This window comes from Toxorhynchites rutilus, chromosome 1 (assembly GCF_029784135.1).
Source record: "Toxorhynchites rutilus septentrionalis strain SRP chromosome 1, ASM2978413v1, whole genome shotgun sequence".
Classification (NCBI taxonomy): Eukaryota; Metazoa; Arthropoda; class Insecta; order Diptera; family Culicidae; genus Toxorhynchites; species Toxorhynchites rutilus.
Window position 1 is genome coordinate 117,496,458 of NC_073744.1, and position 27,027 is coordinate 117,523,484.

The 27,027-nt window shown below is 42.4% G+C and overlaps 2 protein-coding genes across 3 annotated transcripts in view; one reads left to right on the forward strand and one right to left on the reverse strand.

Annotated features, from left to right (window-relative positions):
* The first annotated feature begins 220 nt into the window (after positions 1-220).
* Positions 221-4,629, forward strand: LOC129761373 (uncharacterized). Its single transcript, XM_055759095.1, has 5 exons — positions 221-289; positions 382-642; positions 712-1,329; positions 1,458-3,553; positions 3,942-4,629. The coding sequence occupies exons 1-5, from the start codon at positions 221-223 to the stop codon at positions 4,627-4,629; spliced, it is 3,732 nt and encodes a 1,243-aa protein (XP_055615070.1).
* A 4,116-nt stretch (positions 4,630-8,745) lies between these two features.
* The window catches only part of LOC129771206 (lachesin-like), a 156,279-nt gene continuing 137,997 nt past the window's right edge, over positions 8,746-27,027 (reverse strand). For both annotated transcript variants that reach the window (XM_055774634.1, XM_055774626.1), the window contains exons 10-12: positions 20,481-20,551; positions 19,953-20,374; positions 8,746-9,615 (exon numbers count right to left, since the gene is read on the reverse strand). In XM_055774634.1, coding sequence (XP_055630609.1) covers positions 20,018-20,374; positions 20,481-20,551 — 428 coding nt within the window. In that variant the 3' untranslated portion in view covers positions 8,746-9,615; positions 19,953-20,017. The remainder of the gene's footprint in view (positions 9,616-19,952; positions 20,375-20,480; positions 20,552-27,027) is intronic.

The window sequence follows — 27,027 nt, forward strand, 5'->3', positions numbered from 1 at the left end:
GAAAATGGTGAAGAATTCGAGTCTTAAGGGTCATCCTCAGAGCAAAGAAGTTGCAAAGAAGTAGAAGTAGTAGTTTGAGGAAATGAAACGGAAGCGGGAATTGATGGCGAGAAAGTTCGAACTGATGGATGAAATAGCTGAAGCTAGCGGTGGCGGTGCAAGAAAGCAAGAAAGCCGAATTTGGTTGCATTTTCCGACTGGATTTACTCGATAGCAGAAAATGCTAGCGTTGTTGCAGAACCTCGAAAATCCTTTAGCTATGTACAAGACACCCGTGGGAAGCGCCAAGGTAAAGCCTTTGTCAACACACACGTAGAATCGCCATCAGTGACCGTACCCGGACAGAAATCTGCAAACGTTCGTCCGAGTGTCAACTACTAGTTCACCGAGAAATCCGGAACGATAGTGTCGAAGAGTTGTCCGATTTGTAAGGGAAGTTGTCCGAATGCTACGAAATGTAAGCGATTTCAGGAGCTCTCGTATGAAGCACGCCGGGCTGCGGTTCGCGAATTCAGAATTTGTCGTAAGTGTTTGCGACAGCATGGAGGAAACTGCAACAGTAAACCATGCGGTGTCGACGGATGTACGTTCAAGCACAATGCACTTCTACACAAGTACCTCGTTGTGCCGAATGAGAGGGAAGTGAGTTCCTTTCAAACGAAATCGAACGAGGAACGGAGTGTTAACACTCATCAAATGGAAACTGCTTAGGAATTGTTCCGCTACTTGCCGGTTACACTGTTTGGGTCGAGCAAGCAGGTGGAGTGCTACGCCTTTCTGGACGATGGATCCGAGTTGACGCTGTTAGACGAACAAATTGCCTGTGACCTAGAACTGTCAGGAGAGTCGAAACCGCTGTGTCTTAGGTGGACAGGAGGAACTCATCGCTTCGAAGAAAAATCGCGGAAGGTGGATGTCGGAATATCCGGATCGAAAGGGGAAAGATTTGACCTTACTGACGTGCGAACGGTCGACGCACTTGAACTACCACTGCAGAGCTTAAACGTCGATGAGTTGAAGGCAAAGTACAAACACCTGGAATGGATTCAAGTTGAGTCTTACAATCTCGTGAGGCCTAGAATTCTAATTGGTTTGAAACATGCCAACGTTTCCTTGGTTCGACGTTGTCGTGAAGGAAAGTTGGGTGAGCCCATTGCCGTAAAAACTCACTTGGGCTGGACGATTTTCGGAGGCTGTTCGTCGCAGGGGTCAGCTACCGACGGGAAGTACACTTACCACATTTGTGCGTGTAATCTGCAGAGCGACGATCGAATTCACCAAGAAGTTAAACAGTACTTTGGCCTAGATAGCTTGGGAATCATGTCGCCGGTGAGTTCTCTGATGTCAAGAGACGATGAAAGAGCGCTATCGTTGTTGAAATCTTTCACACGAGTCGCTGAAAAGAAGTACGAAACGGGCCTTCTCAGACGTTTCGATACTATCCGTCTGCCTGACAGCCGTCCGATGACCATTCAAATTCTAACTGTCTCCAAAGGCGTCTATCAAGAGACGATGATCTTAAGCGTGCCTTCACTTATAAGTTGGCAGAATACCAAACCAAAGGCTATGTAAGGAAGGTTAACCCAGAGGAACTCGTTCATAAACAGGGGCAGACACGGTGTCTTCCCACTTTCCCGGTGATAAATCCCAACAAACCTGGGAAAATCAGGGTCGTGTGGGATGCAGCCGCTTCCGTGCATGGAGTATGCCTCAACTCCGTTTTGCTCACAGGACCGGATATGATGACCTCTTTGGTATCAGTTCTGCTACAATTCCGAGAACATCGTATCGCTATATGTGGAGATATTCGCGAGATGTTTCTCCAGATAGGAATTCGACCCACCGATCAGTTCTATCAACTCTTTCTGTGGTGGGATGATACTGAACAGCAAGAGCCGAGCACGTTCGTCGTTGAAGTCATGATTTTTGGAGCACGTTCATCGCCAACCACGGCACAGTTCGTGAAAAATCATAACGCTCAGCGTTTCGAAGCAGAGTATCCAGCAGCAGCCGTCGCTATAATTAATAACCACTATGTGGACGACATGCTTGCAAGCACTGAGACGGAAGAAGAAGCCATTGAACTCGCGAAGGCCGTGAAATTCATCCACGCCCAAGGAGGCTTTGAAATACGGAATTGGACTTCCAACTCCTGTAGAGTTCTGAAAGCCTTGAACGAAGAACCTACTGAAGAGAAGAATCTAAACTTATCAGCAGAGATGGCGACGGAGAACGTTTTGGGGATGTGGTGGAACACATCGACGGATTGTTTCATGTTCAAGATTTGCTATCGACGTTTCGATGCTGCGCTATTTGATGGGAGTCGAGCTCCAACCAAGCGAGAATTGCTTCGCATCATAATGACAGTTTTTGACCCGCTCGGTCTCATATCGCATTTCTTGATGATTCTCAAGGTTACTCTTCAGGAAGTATGGCGTATCGGATTGAAATGGGATGAGCAAATAACTGGAAAGCAGTTCGAAAGTTGGAAATCCTGGGTTAAATTGCTGCCGAAACTGGAAGACATTCAAATTCCTAGATGTTTTCATCACGCGACATCGATCGCGGATCAAACCCGAATCCAGATGCATACGTTCGTAGATGCAGGTGAAAACGGTATGGCAGCGGTAGTATATCTGCGCTTCGAGGAAGATGGTTTAGTAGAGTGCGTATTGGTTGTTGCGAAAACACGCGTAACTCCTCTAAGATACCTGTCGATCCCACGATCGGAACTCCAGGCAGCGGTCATCGGAACGAGGCTAGCTAATACTGTAATTAAGTCACTTTCCCTTCGGATATCACAGCGCTATTTCTGGTGCGACTCCCGAAATGTTCTGTGCTGGCTGCGATCCGACCACCGTCGATACAGCCAGTATGTGGCCACTCGAATTAGTGAAGTGCTAGACACTACGGAAATTGATGAGTGGCATTGGATTCAGTCGGAGTGGAACCTTGCCGACGACGGTACAAAATGGACAGGACAGGTGGAGCTGAAAATTGAAGATCGCTGGTTTCTGGGGCCGGGATTTTTGAAAGGACCGGAGGAAAGCTGGCCAAAACGCAGTTTTATTAGGGAAACAACTGATGAAGAGATTCGGTCAAGCGCACTGTTCCATGGTAAAAATGCAGAACCGGTTGTTATGGCAAATAACTATTCACGATGGATGCATCTAGTGAGAGTAACAGCATATGTACAACGCTTCGTGGATAACGTTCAGTCCAAGCGAAAGAAAATACCACAGCGTAGCGGACCACTAACGAACGACGAACTTCGACGGGCTCAGGAATACCACTTTCACCAGGCACAGCGAGATGCTTACGCAGAGGAGCTAAGGCTGTTGGTAGGTTCTAATAACGAGGGGGAACGAATAACGCAGGTTACAAGTAGCAGCAAGATTCACAAGCTGAGCCCCTTTTTGGACCCGGCAAATATTTTACGAATGAACAGCAGGGCCGCGAAATGTATATTCCTATTTCCAGATGAAAAGTACCCAATCATACTACCCGATGATCATCCCGTCACTCATTTGGTGCTCGCCGATTTTCATGAAAGGTATCATCACCGAAACTATGCAATGGTTGCGAATGAAGTTCGCCGAAGATTTTTTATTCCACGTCTGAGACGAACGCTTCGTAAGATGAGACACAGGTGTCAATGGTGTCGGAACCGCGATGTAAGTCCGGTGCCACCAGAAATGGCTGAGCTTCCTCAAGCCAGGTTGGCTGCGTTCAGCAGACCATTCTCTCACGTTGGAGTAGATTTTTTCGGGCCGATTGAAGTCATTGCGGGTCGCAAAGTAGAAAAGCGTTGGGGTGTCCTGATGACGTGCCTTACGATTCGGGCTCTTCATATCGAGGTCGCCAGTTCACTTAACACGAGTTCGTGTATTATGGCGTTGAATAACTTCATTGCTCGTCGAGGAACTCCTGTTTGCTTCTAGGACAAATTTTGTTGGTGCTTCCAAAGAATTGCATGAGACTGTCCGTGCTTTAGATAAACACCAGCTGTCGAAGGAGTTCACTACAGCTTCGACGTCCTGGCGTTTCAATCCGCCCGCTACCCCCCACATGGGTGGCAGCTGGGAGAGACTTGTCCCATCGGTAAAGCGGAATCTGACGGAAATCCTCAGAAGTAGACGCCCAACAGACGAGGAGCTGCGTAGTGCATTGACCCTGATTGAAGGCGTACTCAACAGTCGCCCCTTGACAGAGGTTCCCGTAGATAACGAGTCCGAACCAGCGCTCACACCCAACCATTTCTTATTGGGTTCATCGGATGGTTCGAAGCCTTTCACACTGTGTGACGACAATGTACAAACCGTGCGTCGTGGATGGCAGGTTTCACAGGTTATGGCGAACGCTTTCTGGAAACGCTGGTTGCGGAACTATTTACCTGAAATTACCAAAAGGTCAAAATGGTTCAAAAAAGTAAAACCTATTTCCGTAGGGGACATAGTGGTTATTTGGGGTCCTGAACATCCACGAAATTGCTGGCCGAAAGGCAAGGTAATTTGTATCGTGGAGAAGGGAGGTCAGGTACGCAGAGCTACGGTCCAAACCTCAAGAGGAGTTTACGAACGCCCAGCCGTTAAATTAGCCGTTCTCGATATCTGGAGCGAAAGTGTGTAGGCCAACTCCCGGATTTGGCATACGGGGGGGAGTGTCACAACCCCTCGGTGTTGTGTCGCTCCTCAGATATCAGAGCCCCCAGTCAAAGCCGCACGCCCATGTCGTAGAATGACGGATGGATGGGCGAACAAAGGTCTATTTGTTTTATCATAAAATGAATGCGTTGAACGTACAGTGCAGTGAAACTAAATTGATTATCCTAAAATTTGTTGCTAAAGTTAAAATAATTTCTTAAATTTATTGAGCTTATCACAGTAAGGAAAACAAATTAAAATCTTACGCCTATTGTAATGAAAATTTAAAATTCTATTATAGATTATATATTGACTAAGACTGCTATTTGAGCTTAACCTAAAATTCTTATATCCTACGAACCGAACAAACGGTAAAAAGAATTAAAATTTTGCTAATTAACTACTACTATACTTCCTATAACTACGGAATATTAATTTCATACATAGAACTAGCAGTAATTGAATATAGGAGTCAAGGAAGGAAATAAACCGGAGAAGAAAAAAACTAAACGTAAGTCACACAACATTTAAATTGTGAACGAAACTTATATATATATATATATATATATATATATATATATATATATATATATATATATATATATATATATTGTATGTCACAGGATATTGAAATATACATTATTTGAAATCTCGGAACATCTTTATTCTTCTCCATCGGCGAAAAGTAACACTAGTTGAAACGAAGCTACTGAGAGTAGAGTCGGTCTTTATTTTCCACCTTCAAAAATTTCGGGCCCTGGTTTTGACAGGCTGAAGAGGATGTTTGTGCACGCAATTTGCGGCAAAAACTCGCTCGGTTCCAGCTCGCCGAAGTTTTCCGGACATCGGTCGATACATTGAAAGCCATATTTGTTCCTACGATCGGTAGGGAGACATTTCCCTAGTAATCGAAAATTAGTATGGTTTGGCGATGAGAACTGGTGGAGATTTTTTTTTTGTGATTTTTGGCTGCTGTTTCTTAATATGGTGTTTTGTTTTTTTCCTCCTTGTTGTAGCGGTTTTGTTGAAAAGTAGATTGGCATCGTTGAAATTTTCAGCGTCTCGAAAGTGTGTAAGCGCGTGTGCTAGAAAAACGCACCAACCGAAAACGCAAAAACCGTTCATGAAGTCACACAATGACAAACCCAGTGACAAATATTACTGATATACAACACTTCTAACGATACACAGCGACTCCATGAAACACGTTTACTCGATATAAAATGACCGATATAGCTCAATGTATTGAAGGTGTAACGACCATAATCTGGTCGAACGAAAATGCGTTTGGCGGGTTTTACGTGTTTGCTGAGGAAAGGTAACAGACGTTTTTCCATGCTTTCCTTGGCGAATTTGTCCTGGTTGTTGGTCTCGGTAACAATGGAAATATCGCTTTTCCAGCCGCAGGTACAAATGGCCTGCTAATCCAGATATTTCCTGGGTGAACTTGAATAGTTCCATGGTCTTGAAGATGTCTGTCACCTTGTCATTTTTGAGTAACCGATCATGCTGACGTCCTGCGATTGTTACGCCCTAGGAAGTAACTTAAGACCTTTCGTCGATGGATGAGAAGACGACTTCGGAGAGGTCTCTCGCATGCACCTCCACAGAAACCACACGGATCATAGGGATAGGTCCGCGCATTCGGAGGTTTCCTTGCTCATGGTGAGTCTCCAGGTTGCCCTCGGTTCTCTTCAATACGATTTGCTCTTCCGGTAATGCATCCTCTTCTACCACAGTACTACTAGCTCCACTCTTCCTAGTTATCCCTGAGTTTATATCCCTGCTTGTAGCTGTTTTTTTTTATCTTCGTTTATTTTTCGTCGGCCTATTTCCGCCACTTCAGTGCCAATCACCGACATCAGGGAGGTGACTCCGCCTGTTCCTACCTATCAGACTCAACAACTCATGAGCCGGGCCAACTTCTTTTACTTCCCCTCCGAAGGAAAACGTAACCAGAGATTTTTCGCCTCAGAAAATCCCAACGACGCCAGCTGGGATTGAACCCAGGCCGAACTCCAGTTTCAGTAGGCCTGAACTCTCTGTACTTCCTCGTGGTTCATCAATATGGGTGGCTTTTTCGGCCGAGATTGTTCCCCAACGTGAAGAAACTTGGGTATTTGCCACCAAGGATTGTCCAGTTTCAGGATTGGTCCGTATTTCCATTTTGTGGCAACATCTACCACGTTTCTCTCCGATTGGATCGCTGAGGGTTAGAATATTGAGTTGAGTCGCTTCAGAGAAGAAAGAACGTCGGGAGTGAGAATCGAACACGTAACTTTTAGCGTTAACCATTACGCCAGGTCGCCTTCTCCGAAGATATCTGATAATTGTGAGAAGTACCATCGTGAGGTTGTCAGTTTATTCAACCTTGGGAAAAGGTGTACCCACTGTCATAATTTGGAGACGAGATCCGAATTGACCGATTCATCCAAGCCTATTGTTGAAGCCCAGGTTCCTTAGGAGTGATCGTACGAATTGTATACTGCAGCTTACAAGCAGTGTCAGTGATTTGAAGAGCTTTAACGAGCAGTAACTTCTACGTAGAACGAGATACACACTACAACATGGCGCAGCTTGGTCGAAACCACCTCGAATGGGTTATTTGAACAGATTGAGAGCTGTAGACGACCTATGAATTAGAAACTTCTTGTAATTCATGTAAAATTGACTTTAATTTTGTAAAGGAGTCAGAGTTTTTTTCATCTGGTTCTATAGTTATGAAACACTGGAATTGTTGTTTTTTAAATGTTTCTTGCCTGGACAACAATAAAGTTCAAATGGCCAGTGTTATAAATGAAGATAGTTATTATATCCTACACTATATACTTCAGTTCAATCGATTTCTTACATATCTCTGGAAACTTAGAAAAATGGAGTGGTTCTATAGTTGTGAAACGCAGTGTATATGGTTTGTTTATTTCACTTTTTATTCAGGATAGCCGCAGGAAAGGGGGAATGCGTCCATAAATTTATTGTATATCTTTCTCTTTTCTAATTTTATCACTCTTGATGTTTCGGCTGGAGCCCGATGAGTCGAAGGACTCCTGACTCGCAGTTGACACTACCGTTCCCATGAATTCATCGAACGTCGATAATTTTGTATTTTGGATCTTCCATGGTAATCGCAGAGGTACCATACTCTAGAAGCGACCCCTCTGGTCTTGTAAGGAATATAAGGACGTGATCGGCTCCGTTTATTTTTGACTATATGTATATCACCGCAGATGGGTGGTATGATCTAGCGACTCTCACACGGCAAGACCAGCCCTTAGGTGACCTAGATGGCGATCGTTTTGGCGGATGTGGTATTGCTCTACAATTACCATTTTTTCAACGGTGGATAAAATCCTTCGAGATAATCTTCGATTTCCAGTACTGTTTGGTTTTCATCCTATCATTTAGGTAACGATTCCTAAAGCCAGGTCTCGGTGGATTTTCAGATATCGCCATTTTTTGGACTGTCGTTCAATAAATTTGATTAATTTTACGACGATGAATTATTCAGTTCTGAAGAGTTCTTAGCTAAGAATTCTAAGAATTCTAAGTTAATTTTATCGTTCCATAGCATCACGAACTGTTGGTACCGGCATTTTCGATATTCTAGCGATACATACCAAACGGGGTTACTGCTTGTGAAGCGCAACTACAGCACTATGCAGCGGACTTGACTCCATTTTGACACTAAGGCTAAGGTTACTTTGGATCGGAGTACGCACGAACATTTGATTGTACGAATAGAAACAAACAATTTTGTTCGATAGAAGCTGACGAATTCGAACGAAGCAAAGGGGAAGCAATGTAACCACACCAATGCAACTCAATGTGGTTGTTTACTTTCACTATTGCATACAATACGTGCGATCACTTTTCTGCATCCAGTGTAACCGCTGCCTAACAGCGAACAGTTTCGAACGAAATTGTGTACATTTGTTTGCGATGATTCAAGGTTTACATTGAGGTATGTTCATTTCTGCATCCGTCGAGAACAAGCAATACACTGAAGTAAAAAAACGGATGATATTTCCTCTTCTTTGCCCGAAAAAAAGATAGTAGATATTCATGATTTCGGATGTAAATCAGAAAAAAGAGTAACTTTCCAATTACTTTATTTATAGTTATTATTATCTATCTTATAGTATGAATTGTCATATTCTTACTTTTATTCGTATTTACAATCGCATTAATTATGTTCATCGGTAATATTTGCAATATCATAGCGTTTGGAATTTCACATGCGCAAATGCATCAATTCGTTATTGTGTGCGCCACATTTGTTTGTTACCTCTAGTTCATAATCTGTAATAATATGTTCCTCTTTTAGAACTGTTTTTACCTCATGTAAATTGGCTAAATTGTTTTGTGTTTCGGAGTGATGATAATTGTTTACATCTATTGTAGTAAATAGCGTAGTGTATTTTCTGTTTTCGTTTAATTGTTTTGTTTTCCTGGCGTGATAATCAAATTGTTATTATCACTATTTTCCACATCGTAACAATAAGCGCCACATCTTTATTCATAATAAAAACTTTCTTTCCGTTTTCACAGCACACTCATATCTATGCGTGCGGCATATTTCATACAATTTTTTGCCACTTTTATTAGCTATGAATATGAATATAACTTTTCATGAACGTGTGTGTATGGTTTTTTGCGATCCTGTCATCTGATTTCCTCCAATTTTCAACCGGTTCACCTTTTGCCGCCTTATCATTAGCAGTTTGTAATTTAGTATCGTTTTGGCACTTGCTCTTAAAATATACAGAGAAAACGATTATGCTATTTCCTTGACCTAACCCTCCCCGTTAGAGGTTTCAGAACAGTAACTTGCGTCAAGAGTCATGGAAAACAGTTTGAAATCCTCGCGTATCAATGGCGGTCGATGCGATGGATGAGTGATGGATTTTCACCCTATCTCTTGTACTTCTCAATTTGTCAACGGTAGCAGCATTTTTCATGCGTTCCATGGAAGCTGTAATCGAGAGGGGAAAAATGCAGATGATTGATGGATTTTGATATGTATAGACTAGATTCAACGTTTGATTTTTCTTTTATGGAATGGCTTATATGGTTGAATTGATCTTAGAGTATTCAGTTTTGTTATTTTGCATAGAACTGTGTTGAATTATTTTTCTGGGGGAAAAAAAGCATATAACACGTGTAATTTGTGAATATATTCAAAATATTCAAACGAAAAAATATATTTCCTCGGCTCCCCATCGAAACTGGAAACTTAACTGAACTTTGAATTGCGAAGGGTTAAACCATAAGTAAATTCGATTCGTTATTTTGTCTACTCCGCCGAAGCTCTCATTATTCGTTTCTAATCGCATGAAAGCAGTTTTCAATTAATGTCCAGGTATTACTCCTCGCCCTCTCAGGAACATAAACAATGCGGTCTTCGGTGGCAGCCAGCTGAAGTTCGTCCTCATTTGTTTGCAGTATGAATAAGGGGCGAATCCAGTAATTATGTACCTCCTGAATACAGCGAACCCCTCCCTTTAGATCTACTTTAATGACAACTGGACGTTAGTGGAAATCGTAATTGTGCCAGGAAAAGTTTGCTGTTTGTTGAGCTGCATTTTTCACTTCTGCACCACATATGCACTGCGGTGGTTTGAAAAAGTTTTCCACTTCATTTGCTGGTTATGGTTTGCCACTGTGTATAAATATAATGTGTTTCTGCGGGTATATTTGTTTGGAGCCAGGGGTAAATATGTCTATTTCAAACCATTCGAGGGTAGTTTGTTGAATCACTGTTTGATCACTAGTTTTGCGTATTTTTTTTTCTACACGCAATAATCTTGTAATGTTAGCGATTCTCATCATTATCGAACCTTATTTGATATTTCGATTTCCGTGGAAATAAATAAAAAACGCGTGAATGATAAAATAAAAGAAATGTAGTACACGAAAGAGAGGAGCTGCAGTCAGCTGCGTCAGTGCTGGCAAAACCTTAGCAAACCGCTATACATTATGTCAATTATATACCAGGAAATTGTGTTTTCAAAGAAAATGGTTTATTTACCATTTATATTTATATTATCGCTGTAGAAAACAGGTTCCTTTTGAAACAACACAATTTTTCCAACACTCAATTCAGTTATAGAAACACTTTTCGTAGCTGTATTCAGGAATTTTCACGCAGCGAATTTGATTTCACGTCTTCGAAGTTGTCAAAACGGGTCCCACGAAACGGTAATTAGAGTTTCGGAAATAGGAAAGTGTCACAAGGAGCCATATCTGGAGAGAATGGTGCTTGTTCAATCACAATTGCGCCACTTGAGGTGAAAAATTCATTTAAAATGGTCGAAATTTTTGAAGAAAATTTAGCCGTTTTTGGCACTAGTTCTGCGGCGACTTTTTGCACGACTAAAACATCATCCACGGTCTTTCGTCGTGAGAGAAATTTAATTCACGGTCTAGCTCTGTTCACTTGACGGTTTCCGAACACCATTTCTTTTATTTGTCGATGTTTTCATCAGTTGAAGAGGAGGATGGTCGTCCTTGACGTGGCAAATCATTCGTCCCTTCTCGGCCGTATTTGGATGCCTTATACCATTCATACCCCCGTGTTTTCGACATAATTGATTCACCAAATGTATTCTGCTACATTTTAAACGTTTCTGAACAAGAAATTATATTTACAACACAAAATTTTACATAATATCTTTGACCAATAGAATGATCCAATGTTCGGCATTCTCTTCTGCGCCGCACACCGTTCATCATTGCCTGAATCAGTCTTGTCAGCTTTGGAAGAAAGCCGTGTTCGTCCATGATTCTTCATAGCTGTCGTCGATCGATTGTACCATATGCGGCTTTAAAGTCGACGAAAATGTGGTTCGCAGGGATTTCATACTCGCGGCACATTGGACACTTTCCAGGATCCTGATTGCACGGTATTTCTTACAATCCTGCTTGTCACCTTTTTCATAGATGGTGCTGATTACCCCTTCTTTCTACTCTTTTTGCAGCTGTTCTGTGTTCTACATCCTTACAACTAACCGGTGTATACATTCCACCAGTATTCTCGGACCTCCCTTGAAGAGCTTTGCTGCAAGGCCATCCTTACCGGCTGCTTGGTGGTTCTTTAGCTGATTGCTGGCCTCCTTAACTCCATCCTTTTCAACGTCGTCTTGGTCTGTTGCCTGCGCGCTGTTCAGGTGTGCATCATTGAGTTGCCCGCAGCACAAAGCCCTGGTGCGAGGTGTTTGGTTTGTTGAAGAACTTCCGCGATTCTCGAGAACGATAAAGTAGCTTCATATCCACACACTATTTTTTCCCGGCGTTTTATGCGGCGTTTTTTTTCGAAAGAGATGTGATGTTGAAGAAGTGGTCTCGCATCCTCAATCTGCACATTCATTCGTTGATTGACCGTCAACCAAGCTGTGCATAGCTCTATTTGGAGTCCCTCGCAGGCAGAAGGACAATGAGCAGGCGCCCCTGACATGGGGAACAGACGATGTTTCGAGCTGCAACTCCATGATGAACAGAGACTCAGATAGGTATCCTCTTCCCTGTTAGCATACGGACAAGGGTTGGTTATCAGATCTTTACTATGGTTACTCGTACCCCAGTTGGCACCGTGGAGTGGTTGGAATAGGTGTTACTGAACAAAGAGCTGATGGATCACGAATGGTTTCTATCTATGCCTGCAAGTACACGAAGTACCGATGGTATGCTTTGTTCAGTTGTTTACCAATCAATCAAAGCAAGATAATCTTATGTTAAAATTAACATATGTCGTTCGTGTCAGTTTCATTCATTCGTGCTACTATTAGAATAGACTATGAAATTGAGCGAAACCTTCTCCTTATAGTCAAACCGCGATAAGAAAAAGGACGGAAGCAGATTCAATCTACAGAAATTGAATGAATCGAGCAACGTAAGCTGGCGTTCCAATGTAAAGCTTCTAATATCATAGCTTAACTTGTTGTGTTATTTGGTTTGGATCGTGGGAAATGCAAAGTAGGATTGGGGTATTTTTAGGAATAGTTCGATATTTGCGGATCGATTTTCTAAATGGCATAAGGATCGATTCACTGATTAAATCGGTATCAAAGAATCGGTCTTCGAAAAATCGAATGCTTTTTTTCCAATTTATTACTTGTTTTATATAAGTATGTCGCATTTCTCTTCAAACGTTAAAGGCAATTTATTTTGATTTTCTTGCTGAGAATGTAGAAATGTAGAAAATGTAAATCCCACAAAAATTGTATTTTCCAAGACATTCATCTTGTACCGTCATGCAAATTATTTAATTAAATAAATTATTTGGAAATTATTATTAGAAATTCAACCATTGACATTCATCCAGAACTCCGCTGAACTCCGTCGCTAACTGTTCTAACGAAGCTCCGTGCTCATTTAAATTTTCACCACGAACTTCACGGCAAATCGAAGTGAGTTCCTCCAGACTGAATTCGTCCATTAATGGTGTAACTCCATTTTTGCATCAGAAATCAAGTTTTCGTATTACTTTATATGGACGTTAAAATAAGATTGTGTACGCGGGCAACGAGATTCATGTCAGGGTCGAGAAGTAGTGGTGAATTGAAGTCAGGTTGAACAAAGAGGCAGATTTGTATACATTCGTCACGTCAATTAGAATTACCATTTGCTCATCAGTCATCCTCGCTTTTAATGCTCGTCAATCATTTTTAGTCAATTCAAGTCATGTTGACGACGAATGCCGAAGTAGTCCTAGTCGAAGCGAAGCGACTGAGAGGAGAGTCGATTTTCATATTTCGTCTTCGAAAATGTTGGACCCTGGTTGAGCTTTCAGCCATTTAATATACTTTTATCCGTCCGTCGGAAACAACAAAAGAAACTTGGACGGTGCTCCAGTACCATCATCATTCAGTCAAACTGCGATAAAGAGAAATGGATAAAGGACGGTTTAATCTACAGAAACTGGATGATTCAAGGTAGAACTTCTAACAATGCGGCTTTACATGATAAGTATAGCTGTTGAAATGGGAAGGATATGACTGTTTATTTTTTTGCAAGAGAGGAACTGTTCAGTAGCCGTGCGTATGCCGGTTTGAAATTGGAAAAATATCACAATGATTTTGACGAGTCTTTCAAGCACGTTTGCTACCTCGATTATTGACAGGATTATGACCTGACTCTGGAACTTGTGTAGCGTTGGATAGAGCAACACGAAAAATAAAACTCTGAACAGTCACTATCATGAGAAGCAAGCCACAGGCAGATAGAGTGCCAACAATCTGTTCTGGATTACGAAAAGGATACGAAGCCTGGAAAGCAGACAAAGTCTTCGGCGAATGAAGAGGAAAATCCTATGTCAATTGCTTCTGGGTGAAGAGTACGTGGAGACAAGACTTGTAACGTGGAATCGAACTAAAGCAGGCACACTGTTACAAATCGTGATTTTACCTGGAACCAACAATGGTTAGAGGAGAAGGTTCCAGTGTTATCTGGTCCTATGATGACGAGAGTAAATAATGCGATTCTTCTTCAGGGCCCTTTTCTCCATCGATGTTACGTTTCTTCTTTTTGGCCATAGATTCTCGCTAAGCTGGTGTTTCAGGCCTGTCTTCCTCCTTGGCTCCTTCATCCACGGACTCATCCTACTGCTCGCCTTTGCCCGCTTCATCATCTCCCTCATCTCTGTTTCTTTTTCTTTGGTATGGGCTACTTATCATTATTTTTACTGGGGCTGTTCCTCTGTGACCTCTTCATTTAGCTCATGTGCATCCACGTACTGCATAACTAGATCGTCATCTTTTTTCTTCCGAGCGGAGAGATCACACTCCACATACGTTTTGAACTGTGGTTGTGCCTTCTTGGCGGTCGTTTCCTCCAAGTTACCATCTCTCAGGCTAGCAGCAAGTTCTTGTAGAGTTCATCTTTTGTTGGTTCTGTTATGTATCAAACTGTTGTTTAAGACATAACAACGTTATGTCTGTCTCGTTCCCTACGTTTCAGGTCGTGTTCACTGCGATACGGTACTAAGCTGTTCCGTGATAGCGTTTGTTTGTAAATCAAACGACGCCAATCGGTCAACTATGACAATAATGTAAGCAGAGTAGAAAAGTAATAGGAGCAAACGGATAATCCCAATGTATGAAAACTGATAAAAAATCACAAAATTCTATCAATAAAAATACATTTGATTAGAAATTTCAGTTAATTATTCTTACTGTAGTAGCACTTGGCTTTTACGCAACAATAAATTTGACCAAAGCTTTGCTAATTCAGTTTTGTTTCATCAAGTTTTAGTAAGGGAATTTGAGATTCAATCATTTCAATACTTTAAGTGATTTTGTGTAGTGTATTGTAAAAGAAAAACAAACTAATTGATTTGAATGTAGCGTGAATATTATTTATTCTTTTCGTTTCTTGCGCGAACATGAGTTTCATCTGGAAAATAATGTGTTTTGTGGTTGTCGTTTGACATAGATAGGACCAATGGATCTTCGACATAACTTATATCAACCCACCCAGTCTAACGTTTAAGCCTAACGGCCATGGTCATCCTTTCTACATGTATGATGATAAGATCGCTCTTATATTCAACCACTCTCTGCGCGACCGATCATTCCCGGCTGCATGGAAACGTGCCTCTCTTGTTCCGATCCATAAATCCGGAAAGTGCATTTATGTCAGCAATTATCGTGGAATATCAATACTGAGTTGTTTGAGCAAGGTCTTCGAAAAGTTAGTACACAAGGTATTGTACAACGTGTCATCTTCGATCATCTCCAATAGCCAGAATGGCTTCATGAAACATCGGAGTACCACGACTAACCTTATTTGTTACGTCACCGCTTTCTCTCGTGAAATAGAGCTCAAGTAGATTCGGTGTACATTGATTTCTCGAAAGTGTTCGACATTGTTCCGCATATTGCTGTCATCAACTAAATGAAGCACATGGGCTTTCCCGATTGGTTTATGGAGTGGCTATGGTCGTACTTGACGGTTCGTTTCGCGTACGTAGTGATTAATTCTACAAAATCTAGACCATTCAGTATAACGTCTGGTGTACCTCAGGGTAGCGTCCTTGGCCCTCTGATCTTCAACCTCTTCGTCAATGACCTGTTTTAATCTTTAAACATCATCTAAGTTTTCTTTTGCCGACGATCTGAAATTTTATCGGAGCATCACCTCGCCCCTGGATCATGTTGCCTTGCACAGTGCTGACATGGCGTGGCGAAAACGGCATGCAGGTCAATAATAAGAAGTGCAAGATCATATCCTTCAGTCGCCGTTACAACATTGCTTATCACAAATATTTTATGGAAGCGGACTCGCTTGACCAGGTCAAATCTATCTGCGATTTGGGAGTGACCATTGACGCCAAACTCAGGCTCAACGAACGCGTAGGAATTACGACCGCCAAAGCTTTCTCCACTCTTGGATTCATCTGCCGGCACGCCTTCGATTTCGCCGATATACACGCATTGAAGACGATCTACTGTTCATTGGTGCGCAGTATACTAGAGTATGCTGCTACTGTCTGGTGCCCATACTACACATCGCACATAATCAGTATTGAACGCATACAGAGGAAGTTCATACGGTTTGCACTACGTCAACTTCCATGGAATGATCGTATCGATCTTCTTCCATATTCCAACCGTTGCCAACTGATCGACTTGGAGACCCTGTCCAGCAGGCGGGTCAATATGCAGCGCTTATTCGTCCTCGACTTGCTATGAGGCATTATTGACTGTTCTGAACTTCTGGAACAAATCTCATTCTATGTTCCACCTTCGTTTGACGTTTCCGGAGTTCGTTTCTGTTGGCACTTCCCCGATAAAGATAAAGATAAAAAATATTGTATAGATTTTTAACCATTATTCTGTCTTTACGTCTAGGACGAAGACGGTGATAAATAAATAAATAGATATCAGTGCAGAGCAAGTTCGTGAATTGTTTGAGCTGTGTTCTAAAAACTTTCTTGCTATAAGAGTCCTTTATCTCACTGAACCGTAATCTAAAAGAGACTCGCGGTCGCTACATCAACAATAACCGATCGTTGGAATTCAAACTTCATGAGACTTTAGGGTGGTTCCAAGAATTGTATCTGTCGTTTCCTCTATGAGCTGTTTCGAGGCTCTCAAAGTGTTGAACATAGAGATGGAATTATCAGGTCAACTACACGACTGTTTATGTCACAATTTCCGCCACACGCACTAGAGAGACGAACAGCTGTGTGTGGTTTTGTTCTCCTCTTCGTGGGCGTTGTTCGTGCTAAGTGTGTTTTCGTTTATTTACGATGAAAGTCGAGGAAAAAAGTTTTCTCCGAGAGCGTGTCCTCGGATCCTTGGAAAGCATTCGAAATCGGAGGTAGCTACACAAAGTACTGTTTGACAAAAATGGTTGTAAAAAAGCACCATAAGTATGAAGATATTGTGTTCTGATCGGATCTAGCCTCGTGCCATTACACAAAGGCCACTCTTTATTGGTGGACCGCCTATAACATACCGTTTGTACGTAAAGAAGACAAACCCCCAAACGTACCCCAGGTACGGTCAATCGATTCGTATTGGGCTAGTCTAGTTGGGCCAGTCGGTGTACGAAAATGGTTGGAAAGCCACTACAGCTCAACAACCCAAATCCCGTATCATCTTCTTCTTCTCGAATGGTGTTAACGTTCCCTGTGGAACCTTTGCCGTCTCAACGTATGCATTAAGTAGCATCATTTATTAATGCTTAGTTGAGATTTCTTATGCCAAATAACACGCCTTGAATGTATTCCCAGAGGCAAGCTCTAGAATACGCGTGACCACAGTGCAAGTCGAAGGAAATTTCTTGGACGAAAAATCCCCCCGCCAGAACGGGAATCGAACCCGAACACCCGGCATGATAATGTGAAACGCTAACTACTCGGCCACGGGTGCACATAGATCCGTATCATCAAATGTGCCAAAAAAGTGGGTCCAGATCATGATGACAAAGGTTCCGGGAATCGGGATGCGAAAATGAATTGATCGATCGGAAAAAGTCATCAAAAAGTCGTTCACGATTTATCAACCTGCTAGCGATTACATTGCAGCGGCCTTCCTAAATATGCACATGCTCCTCAATTCAACGAAGTTCTATTCCAGAAAAAAAATATAAAAATCAATTCACTCTTGCGATGTGTTTCAAAAATACAGAAGCACTCTCCACCTCTACGGAAAACAATTGTACGACCGTGTTCGATATCTATCTTCTATTCTTCTTTTGTATAGAGCAGAACACTGTGTCTGAAATCAGCATTGACAAAATGTTCTGTCTGCTGATTGGACTGTGATTTGAATAATGATGCTCATGGTTTGAATTACAGAGAATGCGAAATTTCATAGTTCATTCGCCTCTAGGCTTGAAAAAGGCCAATTTGGGAAACTAAATTGAAAGTTCGTCCTAGAGAAAGACCATTTGGATAACTTCGATGCCGTCTGTTAGCTAGCTGGATGACTATAGCCTCATCGCCCGATGATGTTACTCATCGTGTAGTACATTCTCGTAAAGGGTTACTGTTTGAATATCAGCCGAATCGGACTCGTAGTTTTGTTTTGACCGTGTGTGGAAGCAGACGTGCCCGCGGATTTTTAGAAACATAAAAAAAAAGTAAATTCCGCCGTCGCCACGGCCAAATTGGTCGAATTGCACTACGAGCTGCTTCCCCATTCACCGTATTCTCCAGATTTGGCCCCGTGCAACTTTTTTTTCCAAACTTGAAAAAGTCATTCGCCGGGCAGAAATTTGAGTCGAATGAGGAGGTCATCGCCGCCACGGAGACCTACTTTGTAGACCTCGAAAAAACATATTTTTCAGATGGATTAAAGAAGTTGGAGCATCGCTGGGTCAAGTGAATCGAGCTAAAAGGAAACTATGTTGAGAAATAAATCGCCAATTTTCCGAAATTTTTGTTTTTTTTTGGAGGCTAAGTACTTATCGGACTGCCCTCGTAGAATGCCCAATAGAATGAACGCTGCATTTGCTATTTCTTTTTTATAAAAAAAATATACAAAACAGGTGCTAAGTAAGCATAATAACTGGAAAACGTAGTCCGAATTCAAAAAACAGGAAGTGGGTTATATCTATGGTATAACCGCAAGGGTGACGTAGGATTATCGTTGATTTAGAGATCATTTGTATGAAGTTGAATCTGAATTCATTCTGAATGAATGAATATTTGGAGAACTTCGAAAACGAGAGCGTTACGTTGGAGGCACAAGGTTTAATGCATCCAATATTGGATACGGAAATATCCTACTGATGGGGAAGAATAATCTTCAGAAGCTATCCTGTTGATTGCGATTGATTGAAAAATCACAAAACCTAATGTATTTGGTCACAGTGTTACAGGATAGAAAACATTAAAATAAACTCTTTCATATGAATGTAATTTTAAATTCCCAGAGGAACTGGCAGATTATTTTCAGTAACGATTAGATATTTCCACATTTTCCTCGATACTGGAAGCCCACCAGTGGTTAATGCTAACTCGATAACCATCTGTTAATAGCACTTGATTGAAACATATTTGGTCACAGTGTTACATGGATAGAAAACATTCAAATAAACTCTTTCACATGAATGTATTTTTAAATTCCTAGAGGAACTGGCAGATTATTTTCCGGATCTTTCTCGATCCAAACGGAAAGAATTCCGTGCGTGTATGTGTGTGTGTAACGGCTGCATCGAGATCTTCCCGGGGAACCGTTTGTAGCATCACTCTCCTCCTGATGGATTCCCTTCTGGCCTAAGGTGCACAAACAGGCTCTTGGTGACACCGTTCATCCGCGCTTTCATGATAAATGAAGAGCTTCACCACAACAGCGACAACATGCTGCAATCGCTGTTCAATTAGAACTGAGTGGATTTCCGAGCGGCGCTCGCTTATATACCGATTGGTGATTTCAATAGCCTATTTTGAAAGCAAATTTAAGATAACAAGTTTTTGGATCAGAAAGTAACAAGTATAGAACGCGTAGACATTTTATCTTTCGAATGAAGTGTTTATCATACCATTTCGTTCAGTTGTTTAGGAGCTATTAACACTCAAAATCTCGGTCTCCGGCGTAACGCTTTCGTTTTCGAAACTTTGATTTTACACCCCGGTATAGAAATGAAAGACGTAGTTCTACGTCAAAAATAAGGTAATGATTTCTTAGTTTTTCGTTACATACAAAATAGTTTGAAATGAAGTAACACCAGATGGGCCAACCAGAAGAGTTCATAGGTCCACAGGCGGCTCATGGATTGAGTATGACTGCTCTGATACTTCTCTCTTCATCTATCCAATTGAAGTCGATTAAAGTACCGATGATTAGATGGTCACATACTTACATCTCATTCGCAGCATTCAAACAAGTGGCGTCTCCAAGCCAGAGGAGCACAAACAGCGGCAAGAATCACAACAATGGGCCTAACACAACCGATGGCGCGCGTATCCTGTGCGAAATGGCTGTAGAGCATCGGCGCCAACAGCAGGAGTGCCCCACCATTTGGAAGATTTGTAAAAATATTCGTGCTATCAGTTGACGGAGATGTACCAGCAGGACAATTAAAAGTTTTGCCCCACCGGACCACGACGATTGATGAACTCTGTGGGGCAAATGGCATATGTGGAAGAACTGATGGTAGCCGGAAGCACTCGATGGGCTTATTAGATCAGGCTCACTACCCTGTAGGCCCTTGTACAGGCGTCCGTTTTTGTGTATTTTGTTATTCTCCTCGGGTTGGTCAACATTTGGCGTGGAGTTGATTTCCTTTTAGTGGTATGCGATGAAATAGTAGGAAGATATTTATTATAATATGTTTTTGTATTAAACAACTATGTTTTTGGACGGGAGTTCTATATACTTATGTACTTACATCATTTATAGATATATCCTCAACGCTATTCAGTCTGTGTGCAGATTTAGTCTTTTTCTGTAGTTCCATCTCTGCAACGAACGTATGGTAAAAAAAGAGAATAGAAACATTTTGTTATTGAGTGGTGAATTTGCTTAATGACTCTCCACAGCGTTTTGAAACACGCCTGTTTAACGATCCCCTTTTATCAATTGTGGTACGCAGGATTTCAAACGACATCGAAAACAATGGTGAAACATATAACTTCCATAAAAACACGGAGCTATTCTGGCTACTGAAGTAGGGGGATCCATTATTCTCGTTGTTCTGAACGGGATAGTAGAATTAATTTCTGGAATGCTAACGATGAGCATTCACTATTCAGGATTGTTTGTTTTGTAACTTGTTCGAATACAATAGAAGTATAACTGTTACCTATTTTGTCGTTAGTAGACTTGGTTTGAGAAAATGTTTTTTTAATCCGCGAGAATGCATCGGAGCCGTGCGGCACACGTGTTTTCTAGAGTGTAAGCTTTCCTAGTCACGGTCACCATACCGTACAATGGAAAACCACCATAAGGTAGGGCAGGAAATGTGTGCATGATGATTTTTAATACTTTCATGTGCCTCCGCTGCTAGGAATTTGTGAACGGAGGCGGAACAATTTTTTTTTCTTTGGTTATGGCAGAAGTGGTTTCGCACATCTGAACATCGCGGTCACCATCACCGGGTATCATTACCCTCCATCTTTTCGAGTTTTCTTCTCATACTTTGTGTTTTTTTTCTCTAAACCCCTAAGCATGAAGAATTGGAAACTATTAGGGTGGTTAAGGCAGTTTCCTGACAATGATGTACATTGCAATTTTCGTTCAGTATAACATGTATAATACATTCAAGTCTGGACAGCGCAAGCAATCAGTCGTTTACTTTCACGTTCCCGTAATCGTGATCGAGTGCCGTAAGCTGTTATTAACCTTACTCGCCCTGGTGTTTTTATTATCACGCGTTTACCGTGGTCTTGTGGACATTGTGTTCAACCTCGCAATCAGCGAGTGGAGAAGCCGCAACAAGGCCTGCCAAAGTGGCTGGCTTTCATTTCTCGCCAATTCATCGCCATCGCAAATTGGAGTCGGACACGGTGGTCAGTCGCACGCACACAATATCAGTGTGGAAGAACGCGCTTAGTGGTGTGATACACCATTTCATTTGTGCCGAGCGCCCAACACGCGATCAGCCGATCGCTAAGTTCAATTGTACTGGTGCATCTCGTGTGAATCGCTGTGAGCGAGAACGTGAGAACGAGCACCGGACTGAAAAGTGCACAATCGCAGCGGCGTCTGCAATCATCCGATCGAGCAGCAGCCGTTACCGCAATCATCGCACTGGTGTGCGTTAGCAAGTAGTTTTATTATTTTTTGTTTTTCTTTGTTTTTTTTTTATTAGGTTATAGGAATCATTCAAACTATTGCAATTATCAGCCACATAAATGATGGATGAAGGTGGGGGGTCTTTTAATATGGAGATCTCCTTCGATGACTCCCTTTCCGTTGCACAAAAAGGTGCCGGAAAGTCGCTTAAGCGCGTTCCGTGTGATACAGAAGAGTCGTCGATTAAAAAGCCCCCCTCTAAGAAATCCACAAACCTCGCCACTCATCCCCCGAACCCCCCCGTTTTAACTCAACCATCGACCTCGCATTCCTCATCTGTTGCTCCTGATCCCTCTCAACCATCCACCTCATCTCCCCCCTCTACCGTCCCCGTTCCCTCCCAAACCTCGTCCTCGTCTTCTTCTTCTGTTTTGTCCTCTCCCCGTGTCAAGGTTTATCCAGAGGATGCACCTGGAACTGGTCCATGGGTTGTTTTCTTCCGGCCCAAACCCAACGGGAAATCGCTGAACGTCATTCAGATTATGAAAGATCTGACAAAAAATTATTCCTCCGTGGTCGAAATGAGAAAGGTTAGACCGAACAAACTGCGTGTTGTCGTGGCTGATCGGAAGCAAGCTAACGAAATTGTTGTCGACAATAGATTCATCCTAGAATATCGCGCCTATGTGCCCTGCCATAACGTAGAAATTTCGGGGGTGATTACAGAAAAGGGTCTGACGAGCGAATTTATAAAAAAGGGAGATGGCAGATTTAAAAAGCTTCCTCGGTCGATAGTTAAAATTTTGGACTGCCAACAGTTAGGAAAAGTGTCCCAGGAAGAGGGAAAAACAAAATTCACGCCGTCCGACTCGTTTCGAGTAACTTTTGCTGGCTCCGCCCTCCCTGACTACGTTATGGTAGACAAATTGAGGCTACCACTGCGACTCTTCGTGCCAAAGCCCATGACTTGCAACAAATGCAAGTCAGTTGGTCACACAGCAGATTATTGTGCCAACAAGGAGCGCTGTGCCACTTGCGGAGAGCAACATGTGGGGAAATCCTGCAGTGCGACTGAGCATAAGTGTCCATATTGCGGAGGATCCCCACACGTGCTCTCAGCTTGTGAAACTTACAAGAGTCGCTGGGAGAAGCAGAAGCGCTCTTTAAAGGAACGCTCGAAACGTACTTTTGCGGAAATTTTAAAGGGCGCTTCTCCACTGGCTCAACAACATCAACCAATCTCAACACACAATACCTTTTCCGCGTTGCCAGTTGATGAAATGGAAGCGGACACAGCTAGCGAGGGCACACCGTTTATTTTCAAAGGGAATCCCCGGCGCAAAAATGTGACCACTCCCAAAGTTCAAGAACAAGTCCCCACGGTTATATCCTCTGTTAGCTTGCCTAAAAAATCGAGTGCAGCGGACAAGCAAAATCAGGTTCCTCCTGGCTTCCGTGGGAATATTTCATCTTCGAACGACCCAGCACTCGAGGGGACATCAAAAACCCCAACTGTCCCTATTTTTCCGTCCAGTTCAACTTCCCAATCGGGATTTATAAAGTTGTCTGACCTTTTGGATCAAATCTTCAAGTGTTTTAATGTTTCCGACTCCATCAGAACCATTGTCATCTCAATGCTTCCAGTATTAAAGACAATTTTGCAACAATTGATGCAAACATGGCCCCTCCTTGCAATGATTATCTCTCTTGATGTCTAATTCAAATAGAGAGGTCGGAGATATCACTGTTTTACAGTGGAATTGTCGTAGTCTTATCCCTAAATTGGATACATTCAAATTTTTAATTCATAACTTCAATTGTGATGTTTTTGCTCTGTCCGAAACTTGGCTTTCTTCGCGAGATGATATCTCTTTCCACGATTTTAATATTATACGCTTGGACCGTGATGATAGATACGGAGGGGTGCTTTTGGGGATCAATAAGAGCCACTCATTTTTTAGAATTGACCTTCCAACTATTGGAGGGATCGAAGCTGTTGCTTGTCATGCAAACATCAGAGGCAAAGACCTCTGTATTGTCAGCTTGTATTGGCCTCCGAGAGCTGCGGTTAGCCGCAAACAACTTGATGACATGTGCTCACTCCTTCCTGAGCCACGATTGATCTTGGGAGACTTCAACTCTCACGGAACTGCCTGGGGGGAACAGTACGACGACAATCGTTCATTGTTGATATATGACCTTTGTAACAGCTTCAATATGACCATTTTGAACACTGGGGAAACAACACGTGTACCTAAACCTCCTGCTAACCCTAGTGCTCTTGACCTCTCGCTTTGCTCGAATTCACTATCGTTAGATTGCAAGTGGAATGTAATCCAGAACCCCAACGGTAGTGATCACTTGCCAATCAAAATTTCCATCACCATTGGGTCGAATTCTTCTGAATCTATAAACATGGCATATGACCTCACAAGACACATTGACTGGAAAAAATATGCGGACGCGATTGCTCTAGCCATCAATTCCAGAGATGGTTTACCTCCATTGGAGGAGTATAACTTCCTTTCTCGTTTGATATATGACAGCGCGGTTCGCGCTCAAACGAAACCCATCCCAGGTTCCACCATTAGCCGAAGGCCTCCCAATCCATGGTGGGATAGCCAATGTTCCAAGCTTTATGTAGAAAAATCGAATGCATTTCAATCTTTTCGGAAACGTGGAACCCCTGAAAATTTTCAAATGTATTTAGCCCTTGAGAATCAGTTCAAAAATTTGATCAAAGGGAAAAAACGTGCTTATTGGCGAAATTTCGTGGGAGGTTTGTCACGAGAAACGTCAATGAAAAAATTATGGAAAGTGGCTCGAAACATGCGAAATCGCTCATCAACGAATGAAAGCGAAGAATATTCACATCGATGGATTTTTAATTTTGCACGGAAGGTTTGTCCTGATTCCGCTCCTGTGCAAAAAATTGTTCGAGACATACCACAAGATAGGTGCGATCTTGATTCCGAGTTTTCGATGGTAGAATTCTCTCTTGCTCTCCTTTCTTGTAACAATTCTGCCCCAGGATCGGATAGAATTAAGTTCAACTTGTTGAAAAACCTCCCTGGTGTGGCGAAACATCGCTTGTTGAATTTATTCAATCGGTTTCTGGAACATAATATTGTTCCAGATGATTGGAGACAAGTACGAGTTATAGCTATTCAAAAACCTGGAAAGCCCGCGTCCGACTTCAATTCGTACCGCCCAATAGCAATGCTGTCTTGTATACGGAAATTGTTGGAGAAAATGATCTTGTTTCGCCTTGATCGATGGGTTGAAACGAATGGCCTACTCTCAGATACACAATATGGGTTCCGCAGGGGCAAGGGGACGAATGATTGTCTTGCGTTGCTTTCTTCAGAAATTCAAATGGCTTACGCCGAAAAAAAACAAATGGCTTCAGTATTCTTGGACATAAAGGGGGCCTTTGATTCAGTTTCAATAGAGGTCCTGTCAGACAAATTACACTCTCGGGGTCTGCCGCCTCTATTGAATAATATGTTATATAACTTGCTTTGTGAGAAACATTTGAATTTTTCTCATGGAGATTCGGCAGTGAGTCGGATCTCTTACATGGGCCTCCCCCAGGGCTCATGTTTAAGCCCCCTTTTGTACAACTTCTATGTAAGCGACATCGACAATTGCCTTACACAAAATTGCAACCTAAGACAACTTGCAGATGATGGAGTGGTGTCTGTCGTAGGATCAAACGAATCCGACCTGCAAGGACCCTTACAAGATACTTTGAACAATTTTTCAACCTGGGCCATTGGGCTAGGGATCGAATTCTCCACGGAGAAAACAGAGATGGTGGTTTTTTCTAGGAAGCATAGACCAGCAAAACCAAAGCTTCAACTTTTGGGTAAACCGATCACTCATGCTATGTCATTCAAGTATCTTGGGGTCTGGTTCGACTCCAAATGTACTTGGGGGGCCCATATTAGGTATCTGAGTAAAAAATGTCAACAAAGAATAAACTTTCTCCGTACAATTACCGGCACCTGGTGGGGTGCCCATCCTGAAGATCTTATAATGTTGTATCGAACAACTATTCTCTCAGTGATGGAGTATGGCAGTTTCTGTTTTCAATCAGCTGCCAAAACACACCTCATTAAACTCGAGCGAATTCAGTATCTTTGTCTCCGTATTGCGTTGGGATGTATGCCCTCAACGCATACCATGAGTCTCGAGGTTTTGGCAGGCCTACTCCCACTAAAAGATCGCTTCAATTTATTATCTCTTCGGTTCCTCATCCGGTGTAAGGTTATGAACCCATTGGTGATCGGAAATTTTGAGCAGCTTATCGAGCTAAATTTTCATTCTGGATTCATGAGCTCATATCATGAATTCATCACCATGCAGGTTGATCCTTCTTCGTATATTCCCAACCGTGTTTGTTTTTCTGACTACATCAATTCCTCTGTACATTTTGATCTGTTCATGAAGGAGAAAATCCATGAAATTCCAGATTATCTTCGATCGAGGATCGCTCCTACGATCTTCAAAGCAAAGTATGGGCGTGTCAATTGTGATAATATGTACTTTACTGATGGGTCCTCTATGAATGAGTCCACAGGATTTGGAGTGTTCAACGTATTTTTTAGCACCTCACACAGTCTTCAGAATCCTTGCTCGGTATATATTGCTGAATTGGCAGCGATATACTGGGCGCTGGACAGCGTCGCCTCACGACCTGTTGAACACTATTACATTGTAACGGATAGTCTTAGCTCTGTCGAAGCTATCCGTTCAGTGAGGCCGGAAAAGCACTCGCCGTACTTCCTTGAGAGAATACGAGAAATTTTGAGTGCTTTATCCAGACGCTGTTATGTCATTACCTTTGTCTGGGTCCCTTCACATTGCTCCATTTCGGGTAATGAGAGGGCTGACTCATTAGCAAAGGTAGGTGCAATTGAAGGCGATATTTATCAGCGTCAAATCGCCTTCAATGAATTTTATTCTTTAGTTCGTAAAAATACCATCGCTAACTGGCAACGCAAGTGGAACGAAGATGAATTGGGCCGGTGGTTCCACTCGATTATCCCTAAGGTTAGCCTCAAACCATGGTTCAAAAGTCTGGACTTGAGTCGGGACTTTATTCGGACCTTCTCCCGACTCATGTCCAATCACTGTTCTTTAGATGCGCTGCTTTTTCGTTTCAAGCTTGCCGACAGCAATCTCTGCGTTTGTGGCCA

What these genes read in the sequence shown, in the direction of transcription:
- LOC129761373 (XM_055759095.1), top strand. Translation starts at nt 221, where the DNA reads ATGCTAGCGTTGTTGCAGAACCTCGAAAATCCTTTAGCTATGTACAAG. An exon ending in GCTTGGGAATCATGTCGCCG is followed by an intron (nt 1,330 to 1,457) that starts GTGAGTTCTCTG and finishes TCTGCCTGACAG; the next exon opens with CCGTCCGATGACCATTCAAA. An exon ending in CTCGCCGATTTTCATGAAAG is followed by an intron (nt 3,554 to 3,941) that starts GTATCATCACCG and finishes GTTTGCTTCTAG; the next exon opens with GACAAATTTTGTTGGTGCTT.